At 39.9% G+C, this 21,083-nt stretch overlaps 2 protein-coding genes and 1 non-coding gene across 3 annotated transcripts; all 3 read left to right on the forward strand.

Annotated features, from left to right (window-relative positions):
- The first annotated feature begins 6,757 nt into the window (after positions 1-6,757).
- On the forward strand, positions 6,758-7,264 carry LOC138881865 (uncharacterized). Its single transcript, XM_070162153.1, has one exon. It carries the CDS (start codon positions 6,758-6,760, stop codon positions 7,262-7,264), a length of 507 nt encoding a protein of 168 aa, XP_070018254.1.
- An 11,621-nt stretch (positions 7,265-18,885) lies between these two features.
- LOC138881866 (uncharacterized) lies at positions 18,886-19,401 on the forward strand. Its single transcript, XM_070162154.1, has one exon. The coding sequence runs from the start codon at positions 18,886-18,888 to the stop codon at positions 19,399-19,401; it is 516 nt and encodes a 171-aa protein (XP_070018255.1).
- A 1,569-nt stretch (positions 19,402-20,970) lies between these two features.
- LOC138882401 (U6 spliceosomal RNA) lies at positions 20,971-21,073 on the forward strand. Its single transcript, XR_011404008.1, has one exon. It is a non-coding gene; the product is annotated as a U6 spliceosomal RNA (small nuclear RNA).
- Positions 21,074-21,083: the final 10 nt, after the last annotated feature.

The following is a 21,083-nucleotide window of genomic DNA, read 5'->3' on the forward strand; positions in this document are numbered from 1 at the left end:
TTTGTGAGATGTTGCAGGGATTGTGTTGAAGCAGTGCAAAACAGATTAGGAAAATTGCATAGTCTCTAAAGACTGCCAGTGCGGCCGCGGTGCACTTTGTGCGGTCCGCACCGGCATGAGTCAAAAAGGGGACTCTCTGAAGTTCTTCACCGTGGCCGCGGTCAAGTTAGTGCGGTCCGCGGGGGACCTACGCGGCCGCGTTCCACTTTTATGTGGTCCGCGTAGGGTGCTTCATGAAGGGTCACACAAATAAACCCAGCGCGATCCGCGGTCACTTTTGTGTGGTCGCGCTGGTAGGTGAGTACGGGTCCCACTGGGTATCTATAAATAGAGACCAAGGGTCTCATTTTACCCTTTTTGCAAATTGGAAACCCAGAACCCTAATTCTATTGTTCACCTTCTTTCAAGATTGGGATTATTGCTTGTGTGGATAGATTGCATTCATTCTTCCTAATCCTGGTAACATTTCATGCATTCATGATTAATTAGTTTCTTATTTTTATTATATTTGCTTTCCAGTAGTCTGTAACTTCTTTCTCTTCATGATTTTCTTCGAATTGTTAGTCTAGGTTAGATTTCGTGATTAGTTTAAAGTACCTAAGGATTGGGCACCTGAGTAGGGACAAGTAGGGGTAAAAATTTGAACAAAAATAGAACAAAGCATGCAACCCTAGCTTAGTCCCTGAAACTGATCTAGTGCAACCCGCGATCGCCTTAGCGCGGTCCGTGGTACCCTAACGCGGTCTGCGATGCTTGATTGACTGAAGAACAACTTGTGTCCAGTGCGGCCGCGGTAACTTTTGTGCGGTCCGCGTTGGCCCACCGCGGCCGCGACCCCATTTTGTGTGGACCGTGGTGTGAGATTCAGAGAAGACCTTTCCTGGGGCTTTGTTCAGCGCGGTCCGCGATGCCTCCAACGCGGCTGCACTCCTGATGGTGCGGTCCGCGGTGCCTAGTTCTGCAACAGTGTCTGCAACAATCATTTTGCTGTCTGCAACTTTCATTTTGCTGTCTGCAACTTTAAGTCATTCACCTGTTTCACTACCTGTGCTTCAACTAACAATGTTAGATGTGTTTGCTTGCAAACAATGGTAAAACAACGAGGAAGAGGTGCCAAACAGCCCGACCGAGGTGACTTGTAATACCCCATAATTTGAATCGGTTGTGGATGTATTAAACGAGCATTATCGTGATGGTAATTGAGTGGTTATGTTAATAAGTGTATAAGTCATATTAGAGGTGAATTGGGGTCTAAGGAGAGGCCTAAGTCTAAGACAAGTTGGAAAAGTTTCATATTAGACAAATCTGTAAATGAGTGCGCACAAGACCTCACTTTGAACGATCATATCTCCGGTTATATAACGATTTGTGAGATGAATAACCTATCAAATTAAAGCCCTTTGAGTCTAGTTTCCAAGTCAACAAACCGTTAATCATTTGGAGGTGTATACAGAAAGTTACGACTATTTTACTGGGAAGGTGTCACTAGCACGAAGTCGCGCGTTTTTGCTGAGCATTCTGCCTCGCGCGCGAACAAGTGCGCGAACTCTCGCATCTGGAAAGTTTTAAATACTTTAAAGGCCGGAAATAATAGAAATTGAGTCACTTCTCAAGCTTAGGGTTTCCTCTACACCCCAACTCGACCAAGGCATCCAATTGCACACCTAAGGTGAGTTTTTAAGTGTGTTTTCATGGTGATTTCACTTCTCAATCACTAGTTACAACATGATTTTGATTGGGTTTCATAGGATTTCTTCAAAATCTCAAGAACACCCCAAAAGTTGTCTTTCAAGATTTGGTCTACAAGAGGTAATCCTACACCCTTAGACTTACATATATGGTGTTATTATGGAATTATGAGTATGAATCAAGTATTACAACTTATGGTATGGTGATTGGAAGTCATAAATTCCCAATTTAAATGCATGACCATGGTAGGGATTTAAAGGTGATTATTTGATAGGATTTGTTGGTTGGGTGTGAATGGATGGTCATACATATGTTGTTGGAAGTTATAAATTTGTTAGGAATGATGGTGGAATGAATTGTTGGTTAATGGTGATAGTTGGATGAACCAACACTATAGTTATGAGGTGTAAATATCTATGCCTTCAAGGTGTTTGATAATATGCCGAAATGGCATAAGTTATGGAATTTATTACTAATATTGGGTTCCATTGGATGTTGTTGTTGTAGATTGAAGGTTCGTAGTAGTGTGGATCATTGTAGTATTACTAAGAGGCAAATTGAGGTATGTAAGGCTAACTCTTTATGTTTGGGAATATCTATGATTCTCCCTACGTCCCATTCATCATGAACATTACTAGTTTCCTCAGAAAGTAATTATGTCTTGGTTCCATGAATAGAAGTAGAACTTATATTCTCTAGATGACATAGTTTCCTGATCATTCGATATTCTATGAGTTTCAGTTATGACAAATCAACTTATTACGAATACTCATCTCAGTTTAATCCTATTCACTATACCAGTATCATGTAAGCTGGTATGGCTCATTATTTCAGTATCACATATTACAGTATGATTCTCAGTTCCTGATTTAAATTCCTGAATGTTGAACACCTGCATTTGGGCCTGAGGCCGCAGTTTATGCTTTATGCATTTTGGACCTGAGGTCGCAGTTATGTATACGTATACTTGGGCCCGAGGCCGCAGTTGTGCATATATATATATATATATATATATATATATATATATATATATATATATATATATATATATATATACATACATACATATTGGGCCTGAGGCTGCAGTTTTAATATTCAGTTAAACAGGTTGTTCATCATTCAAAAAAGGGAGTATTCACATCCTTACTTCCTTGTTCAGTTATCAGTTTATCAGCTAGCAGTTTAGTTTCAGTTTCAGTATTGATAGTTCTTTTGTTCAGCTATTTTACATACCAGTACAATTCAAATGTACTGACGTCCTTTTTGCCTGGGGCCTGTATCTCGCGATGCAGATAACGATTTGTAGGTTGACGATTCTGCTTGCTAGGACATCTCGTATCAGCTATTGGTGAGCCCCAGTCTTCCGGGGCCTTATTTCTCTTTTGTTTTAGTCATTCTAGTATTTCAGTTAATAAGGTATACCGGGGACCTTGTTCCGGTAAACAGTTAGCATTTTCAGTATTCTTTAGAGGCTTCGCAGACTATAACCCAGTCAGTCAGATCTTAGCAGGATTTCATGTGTTAGCCTTGTTGGCTACTTGTTTATACTTGCAGATCTTTTAGTATTTTCCGCATCTATGATATTTCAGTTAGACTCTTTAGTAGATTATCATGTTTTATATTTATCTCTAGCTCATAGTTACACCATATGTTGATTCAGCCAGCCAGTTGGTTCGCTCGGTCACATGTAGTCAGGAACCGAGTGCCGTGTTACGTCTAGGCCCAGGTTCGGGGCATGACAAAGCTTGGTATCAGAGCCCTAGGTTCAAGAGTCCTAGGAAATCTACGAAGCCGTGTCTAGTGGGGTCTCTTTTATGTGTGTGTGCGTGCCACACATGTAAGTAGTTGACCACCAAGACATCTAGGATTGTTCCATTTCTTTCATACTCTAGATCGTGCAGTTAGAGATTTGCTTTCATGAATCTTTCTAACCCATGCGAATTGCATATTTCAGAAAAATGCCTGCAAAAAGAAAGTACACCAGGAGGGCCTCAGCTACTAGCCAGGGGGCCACAACTAATGCTGCTCAGGAGGAGGACACTCCAGCCCAGAGAGTTGCATCGGGCTCAGTGCCCAGTGCTTCAGACATGGATGTCAGGGGAGCTATCCAGTTGCTCACCCAGATTGTTGCTAATCAGGCTCAAAGACAGGGAACAAGTGATGTTCGTGAGACGGGTAGTTCCAGGTCTAGGGAATTCCTCAACATGAAACCTCCCGTCTTTACAGGGTCTAAAAAGGATGAGGATCCGCAAAATTTCATTGATGAGGTTCAGAAGATATTTCGAGTGATGCATGCTACAGACACTGAGGCAGTAGAGCTTGCTGCATACCAGCTGAAGGATGTTGCCAACAGTGGTATGAAACATGGGCAGAGTCCCGAGGGGAGGATGCAGATCCTGCGACTTGGAAGGATTTTGCAGATGCGTTCCTTGAGCACTTTCTACCCATTGAGGTCTTGGAAGCTAAGGCTTTGGAGTTTGAGAGACTCAGACAGAATGATATGAGTGTGAATGAGTACTACCTCAAGTTCGTCTCTCTGGCCAAGTATGCTCCAGAAATGGTACGTGAAATGAGGGCCAGAGTTAGGCGGTTTGTGTTGGGGCTCTTAGATGAATTGTTTGCTGATGCTAATATAGCTGCTTAGAATAATGACATGACCATCACTAAGATAGCTGCCTTTGTTCAAGGGAACGAAGACAGGTTGAAGGAAGAAGAGCGGCTACGGAGAGAGAATGAGAGGGAATTCAGCAAAACAGCTAAGTCTGCAGGAAATTTCAACCATGGGGGATCTCAAGCAGGAGGCAATCGCCAGTTTTTCAAAAAATCAAAATCAGGACCTGCTCCATCTTCAGCTAGTACACCGGTTCCGAGGTCGAAGTTTAACAAGAAAAACCAGAATTTCAGAATAGTAGATTCACAGTCACAGGCTAGTGTGGGCTACAGAGTCCCTGATTACCCTATTTGCAACACGTGTGGTAAGAGACACCGAGGGTTGTGTCGTTTGGGCACAAATGGTTGCTTTGGGTGCGGTCAGCAGGGCCACTTCTTGAGGGATTGTCCATCAGCAAAACAGAACAATGGAGGCAATGCAGCTCAGTCCACTAATTCAGCATCCCATCATAACTCTCAGGCCCAACAAGGGCGTGGTGCAACAAAGTCTAATGATGCAGGCGGTGGTCGAAACCGCTTGTATGCACTGGCAGACCGTCAGGATATAGAGGCTCGTGGAGATGTTGTCACAGGTACACTAACAATATTCACTTTTGATGTCTATACTCTTATAGATCCAGGATCCACCCTATCTTATGTAACCCCATATATTGCAAAGAAATTTGGGATAGAACCAGAAAAGTTGTGTGAACCCTTTGAAGTGTCCACTCCAGTTGGAGAATCAGTTATAGCAAGGTATATCTATAAGGGATGTCCAGTTAAAGTGCGTTATCGTCTTACTGTAGCAGACTTAGTAGAATTGGAGATGTTAGACTTCGATGTGATCATGGGCATGGATTGGTTAGAGTCATGTTATGCCAAAGTGGGTTGTAGAACCAAAATAGTAAGTTTTGAGTTTCCCGGTGAACCAGTCTTAGAATGGAAGGGTGATGCAGTAGCACCTAGGGGTAGGTTTATTTCCTATCTTAAAGCCAGAAAGATGATCTCCAAGGGATATATCTATCACCTGGTTCGAGTTAAGGATGCAGATGCTCAGATCCCTACTCTCCAGTCGGTACCAATTGTAAATGAGTTTCCAGAAGTGTTTCCCGAAGATCTCCCTGGAATTCCTCCCTATAGAGAGATTGACTTTGGAATTGATCTACTTCCAGGCACTAAGACAATATCCATTCCGCCTTACAGAATGGCCCCAGCAGAGTTGAAAGAGTTAAAAGTCCAGTTGAAGGACCTACTAGATAAGGGATTTATAAGGCCAAGTGTCTCACCTTGGGGCGCACCGGTCTTGTTTGTCCGAAAGAAGGATGGGTCGTTGCGCATGTGCATTGACTATCGTCAGTTGAATAAAGTCACCATCAAGAACAAGTACCCTCTTCCCAGAATAGATGATTTATTTGATCAACTTCAGGGCGCCCAGTATTATTCCAAGATTGACCTCAGATCGGGATACCATCAGTTGAAGGTTAAGGAAGTTGATATTCCAAAAACAACTTTTAGGACTCAATATGGGCATTTTGAATTCTTGGTAATGTCATTAGGTTTAATGAATGCACCAGCAGCTTTCATGGACCTTATGAATAGGGTCTTCAAGCCTTATCTTGATTTGTTTGTTATCGTGTTTATTGATGACATCTTGATTTATTCCCGTAGCGAGACTGACTATGCCGAACATCTTAGAATTATGTTGCAAACACTGCAGGATCACAAGCTATATGCCAAATTTTCTAAGTGTGAATTCTGGTTAAAATCAGTAGCGTTTTTGGGCCATATCATCTCAGGGGAAGGCGTGAAGGTGGACTCTTAGAAAATAGAGGCAGTGAAGAATTGGCCTAGACCCACATCAGTATCCGATATAAGAAGTTTCTTGGGCCTAGCAGGATATTATAGGTATTTTGTAGAGGGATTTTCTTCTATCTCGTCCCCTTTGACTAGATTAACTCAGAAGAAAGTCAAGTTTCAATGGTCGGACGCGTGCGAGAAAAGTTTTGAGGAGTTAAAGAAGAGATTGACTTCAGCTCCAGTCTTGACACTACCAGAAGGAAACGAAGGGTTCGTTGTTTATTGTGATGCTTCAGGGGTTGGTCTGGGGTGTGTACTAATGCAGCACGGTAAAGTCATAGCCTACGCGTCGAGATAGCTCAAGGCTCACGAGAAGAATTATCCGACTCATGACCTTGAATTAGCGGCTGTGGTGTTCGCGCTTAAGATTTAGCGCCATTATTTGTATGGGGTACATGTTGACATTTTTACAAATCACAAGAGTCTTCAGTACATCTTCAAGCAAAGAGAATTAAATCTACGTCAGAGAAGGTGGCTCGAATTACTTAAGGATTATGATGTTGATATCCTCTATCATCCGGGGAAAGCAAATGTTGTAGCCAATGCTCTCAGTCGGCGTTCTATGGGGAGCTTAGCTCATGTTGAGGCAGACAAGCGAACTATGATGAAGGAAGTCCACCGTTTAGCAAATCTAGGAGTTCGACTTTTGGACTCCGAAGATGGTGGCGTTGTTCTCCAGAACAGGGCTGAATCCTCCTTAGTAGCCGAAGTAAAAGAAAAACAGTTCAGTGATCCTTACTTATTGCAGCTGAAGGAAGGAATTCGCAAACACAAGACTATGGCTTTTGAACAAGGGGGAGATGATGGCACTTTAAAATACAGAGGCAGACTATGCGTTCCAGATGTAAATGAGCTTAGAGAGTGGATTATGTCAGAGGCCCACAATTCCAGGCATTCTATTCACCCAGGTTCCACAAAGATGTATCATGATCTTAAGGAGGTTTATTGGTGGAATGATATGAAAAAGAATATAGCAGATTTCGTGGCTAAGTGTCCAAATTGCCAGCAGGTGAAAGTCGAACACCAGAGGCCTGGCGGTTTAACTCAGAATATAGAAATTCCCATTTAGAAATGGGAGATGATAAACATGGACATCATAACAGGTCTACCTCGCTCGTACCGGAAGCATGATTCGATTTGGGTGATTGTAGACCGACTTACCAAGTCAGCTCACTTCTTGCCAGTGAAGACTATAGATTCGGCCGAGGATTATGCCAAGTTGTATATCAAAGAAATTGTCCGATTGCATAGGACTCCTTTGTCCATTATCTCAGATCGTGGTGCTCAGTTCACAGCAAACTTTTGGAAATCCTTTTAGAAGGGATTGGGCACAAGGGTGAATCTCAGCACCGCTTTTCATCCTCAGACAGATGGCCAGGCGGAACGCACCATTCAGACCCTTGAGGATATGTTCAGGGCATGTGTTATTGAATTTAAAGGTAATTGGGACGATCATCTACCTCTTGTAGAGTTTTCTTATAATAACGGTTATCACTCTAGTATCAAGATGGCACCGTATGAAGCTCTGTATGGGCGAAGGTGTAGATCACCAATTGGTTGGTTCGAAGTCGTAGAAGCGAAGTTGTTAGGACCCGATTTGGTCTATTAGGCCATGGAGAAAGTTAATTTGATACAAAGGCATTTGAAGACAGCTCAAAGTCGCCAAAAGTCCTATTCGGACGTACGACGTAGAGACTTAGAGTTCCAAGTTGATGATTGGGTATTTCTGAAGGTATCGCCCATGAAAGGCGTTATGAGATTTGGAAAGAAGGGAAAACTTAGCCCCCACTATATTGGTCCATATAGAATCCTGCGAAGGATCGGACATGTGGCTTATGAGTTAGAATTGCCACAAGAACTAGCTGTTGTACACCCAGTGTTTCATGTGTCCATGTTGAAGAAAGTCATGGGAGACCCGTCACTTGTGGTTCCTACAGAGATTATAGGGGTTAAGGACAACCTGTCTTATGAGGAAATTCCAGTAGCTATTCTTGATCGACAAATCTGCAAGCTCAGAACTAAGGAAATTGCTTCAGTAAAAGTGCTTTGAAGAAATCAAAAGGTTGAAGACGCTACATGGTAAGCCGAGGAATACATGAAGTCCAGATATCCCCATCTCTTTGAAGAGCAAAAGGAAAATGTGGAAGGTAATTAACCTTTCCATTCAGGTCTTATATTATAATCTCTGTGTCCTACAATATCTACTTAGCTTAGTATTTAGTGATCACGTGCTCGTTCAGTTTGATATACATGTATTCATAATATTTTAGTATTCTCATATCTCCATAACACCCATTTAATGACCATAGATAGCCGTAGTTGCAGCCAGGACCATCATTCGAGGACGAATGACCCCAAGGGGGAGATAATGTAACACCCCATAATTTGAATCAGTTGTGGATGCATTAAATGAGCATTATCATGATGGTAATTGAGTGGTTATGTTAATAAGTGTATAAGTCATATTAGAGGTGAATTGGGGTCTAAGGAGAGGCCTAAGTCTAAGTCAAGTTGGAAAAGTTTCATATTAGACAAATCTGTAAATGAGTGCGCACAAGACCTCACTTTGAACGATCATATCTCCGGTTATATAACGGGTTGTGAGATGAATAACCTATCAAATTAAAGCCCTTTGAGTCTAGTTTCCAAGTCAATAAACTTTTAGTCATTTGGATGTGTATACATAAAGTTATGACCATTTTACTGGGCAGGTGTCACTAGCGCCAAGTCGCGCATTTTTGCTGAGCATTCTGCCTCGTGCGCGAACAATCGCGCGAACAAGTGCGCGAACTCTCGCATCTGGAAAGTTTTAAATACTTTAAAGGCCGGAAATAATAGAAATTGAGTCACTTCTCAAGCTTAGGGTTTCCTCTACACCCCAACTTGACTAAGGCATCCAATTGCACACCTAAGGTGAGTTTTTAAGTGTGTTTTCATGGTGATTTCACCTCTCGATCACTAGTTACAACATGATTTTGATTGGGTTTCATAGGATTTCTTCAAAATCTCAAGAACACCCCAAAAGTTGTCTTTCAAGATTTGGTCTACAAGAGGTAATCCTACACCCTTAGACTTACATATATGGTGTTATTATGGAATTATGAGTATGAATCAAGTATTACAACTTATGGTATGGTGATTGGAAGTCATAAATTCCCAATTTAAATGCATGACCATGGTAGGGATTTAAAGGTGATTATTTGATAGGATTTGTTGGTTGGGTGTGAATGGATGGTCATACATATGTTGTTGGAAGTTATAAATTTGTTAGGAATGATGGTGGAATGAATTGTTGGTTAATGGTGATAGTTGGATGAACCAACACTATAGTTATGAGGTGTAAATATCTATGCCTTCAAGGTGTTTGATAATATGCCTAAATGGCATAAGTTATGGAATTTATTACTAATATTGGGTTCCATTGGATGTTGTTGTTGTAGATTGAAGGTTCTTAGTAGTGTGGATCATTGTAGTATCACTAAGGGGCAAATTGAGGTATGTAAGGCTAACTCTTTACGTTTGGGAATATCTATGATTCTCCCTACGTCCCATTCATCATGAACATTACTAGTTTCCTCAGAAAGTAATTATGCCTTGGTTCCATGAATAGAAGTAGAACTTATATTCTCTAGATGACATAGTTTCATAATCATTCGATATTCTATGAGTTTCAGTTATGACAAATCAACTTATTATGAATACTCATCTCAGTTTAATCCTATTCACTATACCAGTATCATGTAAGCTGGTATGGCTCATTATTTCAGTATCACATATTACAGTATGATTCTCAGTTCCTGATTTAAATTCCTGAATGTTGAACACCTGCATTTGGGCCTGAGGCCGCAGTTTATGCTTTATGCATTTTGGACCTGAGGTCGCAGTTATGTATACGTATACTTGGGCCCGAGGCCGCAGTTGTGCACATATATATATATATATATATATATATATATATATATATATATATATATATATATATATATCGGGCCTGAGGCCGCAGTTTTAATATTCAGTTAAACAGGTTGTTCATCATTCAAAAAAGGGAGTATTCACATCCTTACTTCCTTGTTCAGTTATCAGTTTATCAGCTAGCAGTTCAGTTTCAGTTTCAGTATTGACAGTTCTTTTGTTCAGCTATTTTACATACCAGTACAATTCAAATGTACTGACGTCCCTTTTGCCCGGGGCCTGTATCTCGCGATGCAGGTAACGATTTGTAGGTTGACGATTCTGCTTGCTAGGACATCTCGTATCAGCTATTGGTGAGCCCCAGTCGGGCCTTATTTCTCTTTTGTTTTAGTCATTCTAGTATTTCAGTTAATAAGGTATACCGGGGAACTTGTTCCGGTAAACAGTTAGCATTTTCAGTATTCTTTAGAGGCTTCGCAGACTATAACCCAGTCAGTCAGATCTTAGCAGGATTTCATGTGTTAGCCTTGTCACACCTCCTTTTTCCGCACCGAGGGGGTGCAATGGAGTTTTTTCCAATTAAAGGACAATCGAAACGGGATTCGTTTATTTATTTCAGAGTCACCACTTGGGAGATTTAGGGTGTCCCAAGTCACCAAATTTAATCCCGAATCGAGGAAAAGGATGACTCTATATTACAGTCTGCATACCATAAATCCGGATAAGGAATTCTGTTAACCCGGGAGAAGGTGTTAGGCATTCCCGAGTTCCGTGGTTCTAGCACGGTCGCTCAACTGTTATATTCGGCTTAATTATTTGCTTTTATGCAAATGTGAACTTATGTGTCAATTTTATCTTTTAACCGCTTTTATCATTTAATGTTATTTTTATCAAGAATTGCAATATCGTGGAAAACACACCTCGAACCACGTTACAATCAATGTACCCGTGGTTAGAGCTATGTTTCAACTCTGTTGAGATTGGGATTTGGGTCATATAAATGTGCACCCGAGTTTAGGAAGATAACGTTATTAAATACGCGCCTAAAGCAACTAGCGTATTGTTATGTTGGGAAAAGGCCGTGAAATTCGCTAAACGGCCTGTCCCGAATTCTAAGTATTTTAATATATACATTTGGAGGGCCCCGCAGCTTGTGCATTTTTGTTTGTCGAGGCTCGTCTCATTTATTATTAAAAGAATTTGCAACGTCATGGAAATGCATCTCGGACCATGCCATAATCAATATACCCGTGATTAGAGACACATTTCGATTCCGTTGAGATTTGGACTTGAGTCACATAAATGTGCACCCGAGTTTAAGGAGATAATATTATTAAATACGCGCCTAAAGCAACTAGCGTATTGTTATGTTGGGAAAAGGCCGTGAAATTCGCTAAACGGCCTGTCCCGAATTCTAAATATTTTAATATATACATTTGGAGGGCCCCGCAGCTTGTGCATTTTTTATTTGTCGAGGCTCATCTCGTCTTTATTTTTAAAGGATATCCTATAGCGGCTATGTTATCTTGTCGCATTTGTTTCTACTAATTGAAAGTAAAATGATCCTACTCAATTACATGCTTGCAGGTTATTTATAACAGAATTCCGAATGCCTTTGCAGAATAAGAAGACATGGCCATGCACGTGGGCAGCTAATCGGACATTATTGTCCCAAACCCAACCCATACGGTATCGGCTGGGCCTAGGCCATTGCCTTTCTGATGAAAACCCGTTGAGTTCGTTCGATTCGGGCTCGACCTTCGTGAGGTTGAGAAGTGCAGGCTTGCGCTGTTTGTTTTTAAAGCAATGGTTTGCCAATTATAAGGAGGCAATTTATCAAAAGGAAATGAAATCAACTAACATGGATAGTTTGATGCAGTTAAGGACATGCTAAACATAATTAGATAAAGTCTAAGATACACCCTACTGCATTGAGAATACTTTTATCTATCAGCCTACTTATACAAACTAAAATTCAATCACCATACATTGATATCTACCGGGCATGCAGGCTACCTTACATGATCCAAACAAGAATGTAAACTATTATACATTACATGATGTTCAATATAACAGTCTATGTATGAAATAAACATCTTCAGATCTTCTCTTTTGTATTCATGCTCAGCTTTCAAGTTACATTGACACTATTAATCGTGTACCTGGTATAGGAAAGCAAAAGAAGAATGAGAATGATCAGCTGAGTAGTATACAACAACACAGCAACAGCAGGTAAGCAGCATTCAACAATCAACAGCAAACAAGCAGCAACAAACGTCACCAATAGTCCACAGATAAACAGCAGCAGTCTCAACAACAAGGGAAACCCAACAGTTGGTCGAGCAACAATCAAACAATCCCAGAAATAGAATGATGAAACAAACAGAAAGCCAGAGTACTCAATGTAACAGCACCAGCAGTTCGACAAACACAAACAGCTCGGCAAATAACCCACAAACAATTAGCAAAGACAGCTTGGCCAACTTGAACTCCTAAGCAGTTTTCAGACAGTGTTTGGTTACAATATTCTGAAAATTTCTTTATGTTTCTTTCTTTTTCTGAAAACTAAAAGTCCATCCCCTTTTAAGTTCTGAAACAGTTATAAGCCAACAACCCAGTGCAGTCAAGCTGTCTGGATCCTGCCAATTGCAATCTGCCCATACCCCTTAGCTTCCCATGCCTAGAGGCATTTTTCTTGGTAAACTTAATCATCCCCCCATGCTTTGTCCTATTGCTCTAATCAAGAGTTATGGGTTTAAAGTATTCATTTAATTCCCATGCTCTTGTGTTTTGTTCCCCATTAATAGTATTTTAATTGACACTTGACAGCTTCTTTAATCCTGAACACTTAGTCAGTTTCTTCCCCCCAACCAAAACTATCCCACATACCCTTGATCATTGCTGTCTTGCCCCACCCTTTCATTCTATTGTATCTGTCAATCTACCAGTTCGAAACCCCCCTCCCACAGCTAACAAACCAACCTACAATCAGTCCAACACAAGCATTTAACAAAACCAGCCAGTAAGAGTTAGGTCGTTTGTTATTTGATGCTGTGAAACTAACGACAACATGTGTCGAGTCGACTTTGCGAGTTATAATGTATACTAACTAATCGATGATCGACTGAACTCAAAACCGAACAAATGAGTGATTCAGGCATTTTTCCGAACAACGATGGAACTTTACGACACTTAATTATTTGACGACGTTACTCAAATCGACTATACGAACTAATATACGTAACAATTAATCGACAAACAACACAGACTAAACAAGGCACCAATTTATTTCAACACTCAGGGCATTTAACACGGAGTTTATGAAACTTAACTGGTCGACAACATCAGTCGAAGCGAACAAACATCTTATAACACTCATTTAACATTTAAGAAAAGAAATCGACTAAACAAAAAGGGTCTTTTGAAGATGGGGAGAACTGACAGAAAATAATCAAAAGATTCAGAACAAATATACGAACATATGCACAAACAAAAGGAAAGAAAAGAAGATTACACCGGGAACTTACCTCAACACGAAACAGGTTTGGTTTTTTAGGGTTCTTGAACTCAGATTTGGGATTCGACAAGTTCTGCTTGCATTTGACCGGAACCAAAGCTGATTAAGGCCTGAGGGACGTTAGGGGATTGACTAGGGTGAATATGGGGTGGTTTGGTATAGATCTAGGTTTGGTCTCGGATCTTCGAATGAAGATTCGAGACGTTCGGGGAAGATTCGAGGTAAGCTGAGTGTGGATTTGGAGAGGGGGGTCATGGTGGTTCAGGGGTGTTAGACTCATGGCCAACGGCACCGTTGCCGCCGGCTTTCAGGCGAAGGGGTGGGGTGGCGACTAGGGTTTGGGTGTTAGGGTTGGTCAGGGAGACGATGAAGCCGGGGGGGGTGTTTTGGATAGGGGCGGGGTAACCAAGTTGGGCTTTATATATGATTTTGAGGTTTAGATCCTGGCCGTCGGATCATGTGAGATCAAGGGCCAGGATCTACTCATTGAAGAGAGACGACATCGTTCGGGGGCTGATGGTGGGTTGAGACCGGGTAGGGGATTGGATCGGGTCAAATTTGACAGGCCTAAGGGAAGGCCTGGATCCGTTGGATCAAGGGGTTGGACGGCTCAGATCAATTGCCTAAGACGGCGTCGTTTGGGTTAAATGAGTGGCCCGATCGGGACCGTTTATTTGAATCAAATCAACGGCTCAACACAGGGACGCTGATACGGCGTCGTTTGGGACGTACCCGGGCAGCCTGTGCTTGGACTGGACATGTGTCCTGGTTTTGGGCTTGATTTTGATTCATTTCTTGGCCCAAACTAATTTCATCACTCTTTTCTTTTTGTTTTCTAATTTTGAAGAAAAATAAAAATAAAAAAAATGAAATTAAAACCACAATTAATTTAATCACTTAACACAATTATCACACACATATAAAAATATTTGAAGTAGGTTAAATCACAACCTAGAATAAAAGATGCATATATATTTTTTGTGAATTTTCTTTTAATGACCGAATTATGGTTTAATTACCATGGCATACATATTTTGTATTTTGTTCGATAAGATTAAATGAAAAATGGACAGAACCACAAATGACTAACAGCACACGTCACGGAAAATCGAAAAATTGTACAGCGAGGTCATTTGTCACTATTTTTTGTTTTCTTTTGGAGTGATTGTCCGTGAAGCAAAAATCACGTGCTTACAAGCCTTGTCGGCTACTTGTTTATACTTGTAGATCTTTTAGTATTTTCCGCATCTATGATATTTCAGTCAGACTCTTTAGTAGATTATAATGTTTTATATTTATCTCTAGCTCATAGTTACACCACATGTTGATTCAGCCAGCCAGTTGGTTCGCTCGGTCACATGTAGTCAGGCACCGAGTGTCGTGTTACGTCTAGGCCCAGGTTCGGGGAATGACATGACTCCTCCCGGGGAGGAAAAGGAAAACAAGTTAAACTCACTCCCCGACCTAAACTGAAAACAAGGAAACAAATTGTTATAGATGACCAATCGGGGAGTGAGTACGTACCCTCTCAAGACCTCTCTTCTGATTCAGGGCCAGCTCATGCAGTCCCAGTTTCACATACTGCCCAAGCCCCACAACGTGTACCGTCTGAGTCATCTGATGGCTCAGTAGCAGGCAGCGGTGAATACTCCACCTCCCCCACAACTTCAGTATCTGGGGAGAGTGCAGAGGGTGGGACTAATAGTGATAATGAGGTACCGAACAGTGGTGTGCCCTAGGTTGGGGGTGTTGAACGAACTAGAAAACCTGAAGTTTGGGAAGATCGATTTGTCAGACAGGTGGCATTCCATATGTTTAGAGAATGGTGGCCGTCACGGAAGTTGATTCTTAAGAGAAGATTCATTGACAAAGACCTTCTACCCCTATACCCCAATGTGCATAGACAGTTTCAGGCTCGAGCAGGTTGGGAGTTCTTTAAAGATAATTGTTTGAAGGCAAATGAGCATATGGTCAAGGAATTTTATAGCAATGTGGCCCATATCTTGAAGGTCACTAAGGTGACCAAGGTGAGAAACAAAAATGTGGTATTCACTGGGAGGGAACTGAATGAATACTTGGGGTTCATTGATGAAGATGAGTCCCTTTACAATGAAAAGTTAGCAATGGGCGAGGAGGTTCGTCGATGGTTAGCTTCATACCTGGCAATCCCTTGGGACTTGCTATTCGGGGATGCAGCCCCAGCAGCAGCACCAGTGCCACAGCAGGAGCAGGAGCAGGCACCCAGGCCTCCAAGGAAGAAGAGGAAGCTCCCCAGTTCAGTTGGTGCAGTTATTGAGCTAGCAAACCCACATGAGACCCCCTCCAGTGATGCACATATCATCCAGCCGGTCCAGGAGCAGGCCCTAGTCCCAGCAGCTGAGCAGCAGGAGATCGGGAACCAGCCTGAGGTTCCCGTAAATACAGAGGACTTGGGGACCACTGATGATCCCATGCAGACAGACCAAGCCTAGGGAGCTCCTATATCCTTTACTTTGTTTTTGATGCTTATTTGATAGTTGGCATTGAGGACAATGCCAGCTTTTATTCGTGGGGGTGCGCCCTACTTTTATCTGGATGACTGTATATATAGATTCTTAGTTTATGTTTTTGTTGATATTTTTTATTTTGGGTTGTATATAACTTTACATTTTTGTATGTATTCATCCCCGTTGTATATTCTACTCCCCTATTGTATATATTCATTCTATTTTCTATTTTCGGAAAAAAAATCGTTTTTAGCTTTGTAGTTAGGCTCGCAGCCTCTTGTTTTGTTTCTGACGCCTCCAATAAGCCCTTGGTTTTCTTAATGCCACGGTTCTTTCCAAGGGTGGAGTATTGTGCGAACTGGGTGGCTCTTCCCAATGATAGATGGCGTGACTACCTTCTTAAGGGTTTGAGTCTGTTTGTTTGATTTTTCTTTTATTTTTGATAGTTGTAGTTAAAGGTACCTCAAGCAAAGCTTCACTTGGGCCTAGCACATTTGCCTTTGATCCCATGGTGAAAGACATAATGTTGTGTTCAGGATGGTGAAAGTCGTGGCTTTGAGACTCTTGCGTTGACCAAACAATCATCATGTGGTAATTTTGGACCATTATGTGCTTAAATCATAAGTAAGTTTGTTGTGGGCCCTCGACTCGATGTCTTTAGCAATTCCCTAGCGTGTGTGGTGAGGAATCGAAATATGAGTCCAAGTCCCGAGTCAATGGTCTAGAACTTGCCCTGAATGTTTGTTGAGGTGAAATCTTAGGTGAAATTTGACTTGAGAAATGATTATAGGCTCTCCTTGATCCAAATGTTAAATTGAACAATTCCATAGCCTACCAATGAGATGATCCCCAGTTAACCCTTTTGAGCCTTAAACCTTTTTCTTTCAAGAACCAATGCTACAAGCCTATACCCGTTCTAAATGATTACCCTCTCTTGGAACCCAAATCTTCCCTTGAGTAATGACAAAAATCTAAGTTTGGGGGGAGAGACAAGAAAGGAAGCAAAGCAGTAAGGTACAAAAGAAAGAAAAGAAGGCAATGAAAAAGTAAGAAAAGAAAAAGGACAAAAAGAAAGTCCCATGTGAACAAGAATAAAAAGGGATTTAAGGAAAACAAAAGTGAAAAAGATGTGGAAAAAGTAGAAAAAGGAGAAATGTTTTTTGAATTGTACAAGAAAGAGTGACAATGTGTCTCTCTAACCCCTTGTGAAGAAGTGAAATACTCAAAAGAGTCAAGAGAGTTGTGCCAAAATGAATCAAAAAAAGTGCTTAAGGGAAGATTGAACCCATTTAAATAAAAATATGTCCTACCCTTACCTAAAAGCCTTCACAATGACTCCACAAAAGCCCTATTTGATCTCAAATTGAAGGGAGCTTACATTAGCGGATACTTACATAAGGGGCAAGCATATGGTACTCAGAGTCGGACTTGTGACCTTCTTTTTGAGAGAGATGAGTGAAATTCCATTAACCTCGATCTGTGTGTCAATACTTAAAAGGTGAGGTTTGCTGAGAGAGAGTTGAGGATGTGAGAGTTTGGGTTCCACAATGACCAAAGTAAGTAAAAAGCTCGTTGATGAAACGTGTCAACTCTTGATGCTCTTGTGTCACACTTGATCCATAGTTTTCAAAGTTTTAAATGTGTTAATGATGCATTCGTATTGAGGGCAATTGTTAGTCCTAATTGATGCTTGTTGAGGTTATTTTAGGGTAGCTAGATTTACTTGGATGTTCCTTTAAGGGGTGGGTCTTATTTTATTTGCTTGAGGACAAGCAAAGGTTTAAGTTTGGGGGAGTTGATAAGTTAGGATTTTAACGTGTTATTGCCTCTGCTTGCCTATGCTTTTAATATAAATTGCTACAAATTAGTTCCTAAATGCTCACAAGTTATGCTTGATTGTAGGTTTGATCGACAAAGTAACGAAATGTCAAAGATCGACTCAAAAAGGAGTGAAACCTGCTCAAGTACTAAAGACCAAGAGAATTGAAGAAGAAAAGGGCCTAGTGCGGACCGCACAACAGTGACCGCAGCCACACTAGGAGGTTCAGAGACTTGACATATTCAGGCTAAAAGGCACGCGGCCGCGGTAGGATCTTTGCGGTCCGCGGTGGAGCTTCACGCCGCACTCCTGCGCTGTGCGGTCCGCGTTCATAAGGTTCAGGGAAGGGCATTTTTGATCACGCGGTCCACGGTCACGACTGCGCGGACCGCGCCAGTTGCCATCGCGGCCGTGGTACACTACCACGCGGTCCGCGTCCACCAGCTCAAGTCATCAAACAGTTAAAGTTCAAGAGCCAGTGCGGCCAAGAGAATATCAGTAGCTCAATGTCAGCCCTTAATTGACAAAATAGTAGGCAGAATAACCTCATGGATAGCAAAATTCCTATCTTATGATGGAAAGATTCAATTGATCAAAAGTTTCTAATCTCTATGCAAACTTACTGGGCACAAATCTTTGTGCTCCCTAAGAAGATTACTAAGCTAATTGAGGCAATATGCAGAAGCTTCTTGTGGACAAGTGAGGGCAACACCTCTAAGAAAGCATTGCTTGCATGGGAAAAAGTATGTATGCCCAAATCAGCAAGGGGATTCAATATTATAAGCATCACAATGTGGAACAAAGCTGCTATACGTAAACAATATTGGAATCTATGTAAATAGAAGAACAAACTCTGGATTCAGTGGATGCACAACTACTACATCAGCGGAAGGAACATATGGGAAGTCCAACTGAAGCAAACATCATGGATGATGAACAAGATTTTAAAAGCAAAGATGACATTTGAGGAAGCAGGACTTAACCTTGAGGATATCATGAAGATGAACAACTGTTCAATTAAGCAAATATATCATAAGCTGAGAGGAAGTTTCAACAAAGTGAGCTGGAGAAGAGTTGTATGCAGCAATGTTGGTTGCCCTAGGTGGACAGTTATATTAACATTGATAGCACATGGCAAGTTGTATACTAAAGATAGACTGAGTAAGTGGGGAATACAAATTGATCAGGAGTGTGTACTGTGCAGAAAAAAAAATGAAACTGTTCAGCATCTGTTCTTTGAGTGCTCATATGCAGCTGAATTGTGGGGTAATCTGCAAAATTGGCAAGTGATAAGAAGACCAATATATGGATGGTCTGAGGAACTAGCTTGGGCTGAAAAATGGCTGAAGAGGCAAAATGCAAGAACTGAATTATATAAGATGGCATTGGCAGCATGTGTATACTATGTGTGGCAAGAAAGGAATACCAGAATTTTCCAAGATAAAGTGAGACGATGTGAGGTGCTTGGCTAGATGATCATACAGGAACTACACTGTCGAAGCAATAAGCATGTGGAGAAAGTTTTAACTAGATTGTATTGGTACTCTATGTAATAGTCAAAACTATATAGCAATAGTAAGGTGGTTAGGGGGGGTGCGAAGTACAGATAGCTCAGGATATATGTAAAGGTTTTTTGATTTACTTGTAAATATTTTTCCTGGTAAATGGAAGTTTAATTACCAAAAAAAATTATATGATACCAAGTAGTATAACCATAAGATAACAAGTGTAGATTTTAGGACAAACTCCAACAAAATTGGAACTTTAAAATTATTTTATAATAAAAAATATTAAAAAATTGCTAATTCAAATCTATATTTATATCTTATTAAAATTCAAAGAAAAAGGCACCACATTAATCCAAGTGGTAGCCTAGAAAAACGCCACATGGCATAATTAGTTAATAACAAAGAAATTATTTATTGAAAATTAACAAAGAAATTAACTACTCAAACATACATGAGGGTGGTTTAGGTTAGTTAATTTATTTATTTCATTTTTTAAAATCATTTTCATTTTTCTTTTTTTGAAATAAAAAGTGTATTTACTCATTAAATTCAAACAATATTGAGAAAAATATAATAAAATTTAAAATAAAAAAATATTTTCAAGAGTAATAAAATATATATCTTCTATTATATTACAAAAAAAATTAGCAAAATATTAAACAAGTAATATGCTAATAATCTATCTATATATTATTAAAAGCCAAAGAAAAAGGCACCGCATTAATCTAAGTGGTAGCCTAGAAAAAAGCCACATGACATAATTAGTTAATAACAAAGAAATTATTTATTGAAAATTAACAAAGAAATTAACTATCTAAATTAACTACTCAAATATGGCTGAGGGTTGGTTTAGGTTAGTTAATCATTTTATTTCATTTTTTAAAATTATTCATTTTTTACTTTTTTGAAATAAAAAGTGCATTTATTCATTAAAATTCAAAATATATTATTGAGAAATTATAATAAAATTTAAAATAAAAAATATTTTCAAGAGTAATAAAATATATATCTTCTATTATATTACAAAAAAAAATTAGCAAACAAAAATATTAAACAAGTAATATGCTAATAATTTCTATTAACAATATAATTATACTAAACACTGGATAATATAATAAATAAAAATACATAACAAAAAGTTATTTGATGACTATATAAGTCCGTTTAATTTAATGGAGATTTTATTTATTAAAATCAGACAATATCTATTCTATTTATATATAATAAGAGGAGCAAATCATTGTGATAATTCCAAATATAGCATCAAAAAATTAACGAAGTGACAAATACGACTACTAGTTTATATTTAATAGCCGAAAAAGTATATAAAATTTATATAATTTTTGTATATATATATATATATATATATATATATATTTTGAAAGCGACTATACAATGTCATTTTCCCTTTATTTTCTATGATCATATTAGTAATCGAGTTGAATTACCTATTTAATTTCCAGATGATCATCAAGTTACTGTAGCAGTAACTGCAGGGAGGTTTGTTTTAATAAACTTGCCTCTTTTATATAAGTCCCTTATGGGACATCCGATAAGATTGGAACGATATAGAGTAAGTAGGCATGGCCTCTGTGCGAGGATGACACGCACAAATAGAGAAATGATCTCCTCTTCTGTATAACAGA

The sequence above is a fragment of the Nicotiana sylvestris genome, chromosome 11, assembly GCF_000393655.2.
Source record: "Nicotiana sylvestris chromosome 11, ASM39365v2, whole genome shotgun sequence".
NCBI lineage: Eukaryota > Viridiplantae > Streptophyta > Magnoliopsida > Solanales > Solanaceae > Nicotiana > Nicotiana sylvestris.

Bases quoted from the DNA above. Each gene is read 5' to 3' on its own strand.
- LOC138881865 (XM_070162153.1), top strand. From the start codon at position 6,758: ATGGGGAGCTTAGCTCATGTTGAGGCAGACAAGCGAACTATGATGAAG.
- LOC138881866 (XM_070162154.1), top strand. From the start codon at position 18,886: ATGACATTTGAGGAAGCAGGACTTAACCTTGAGGATATCATGAAGATG.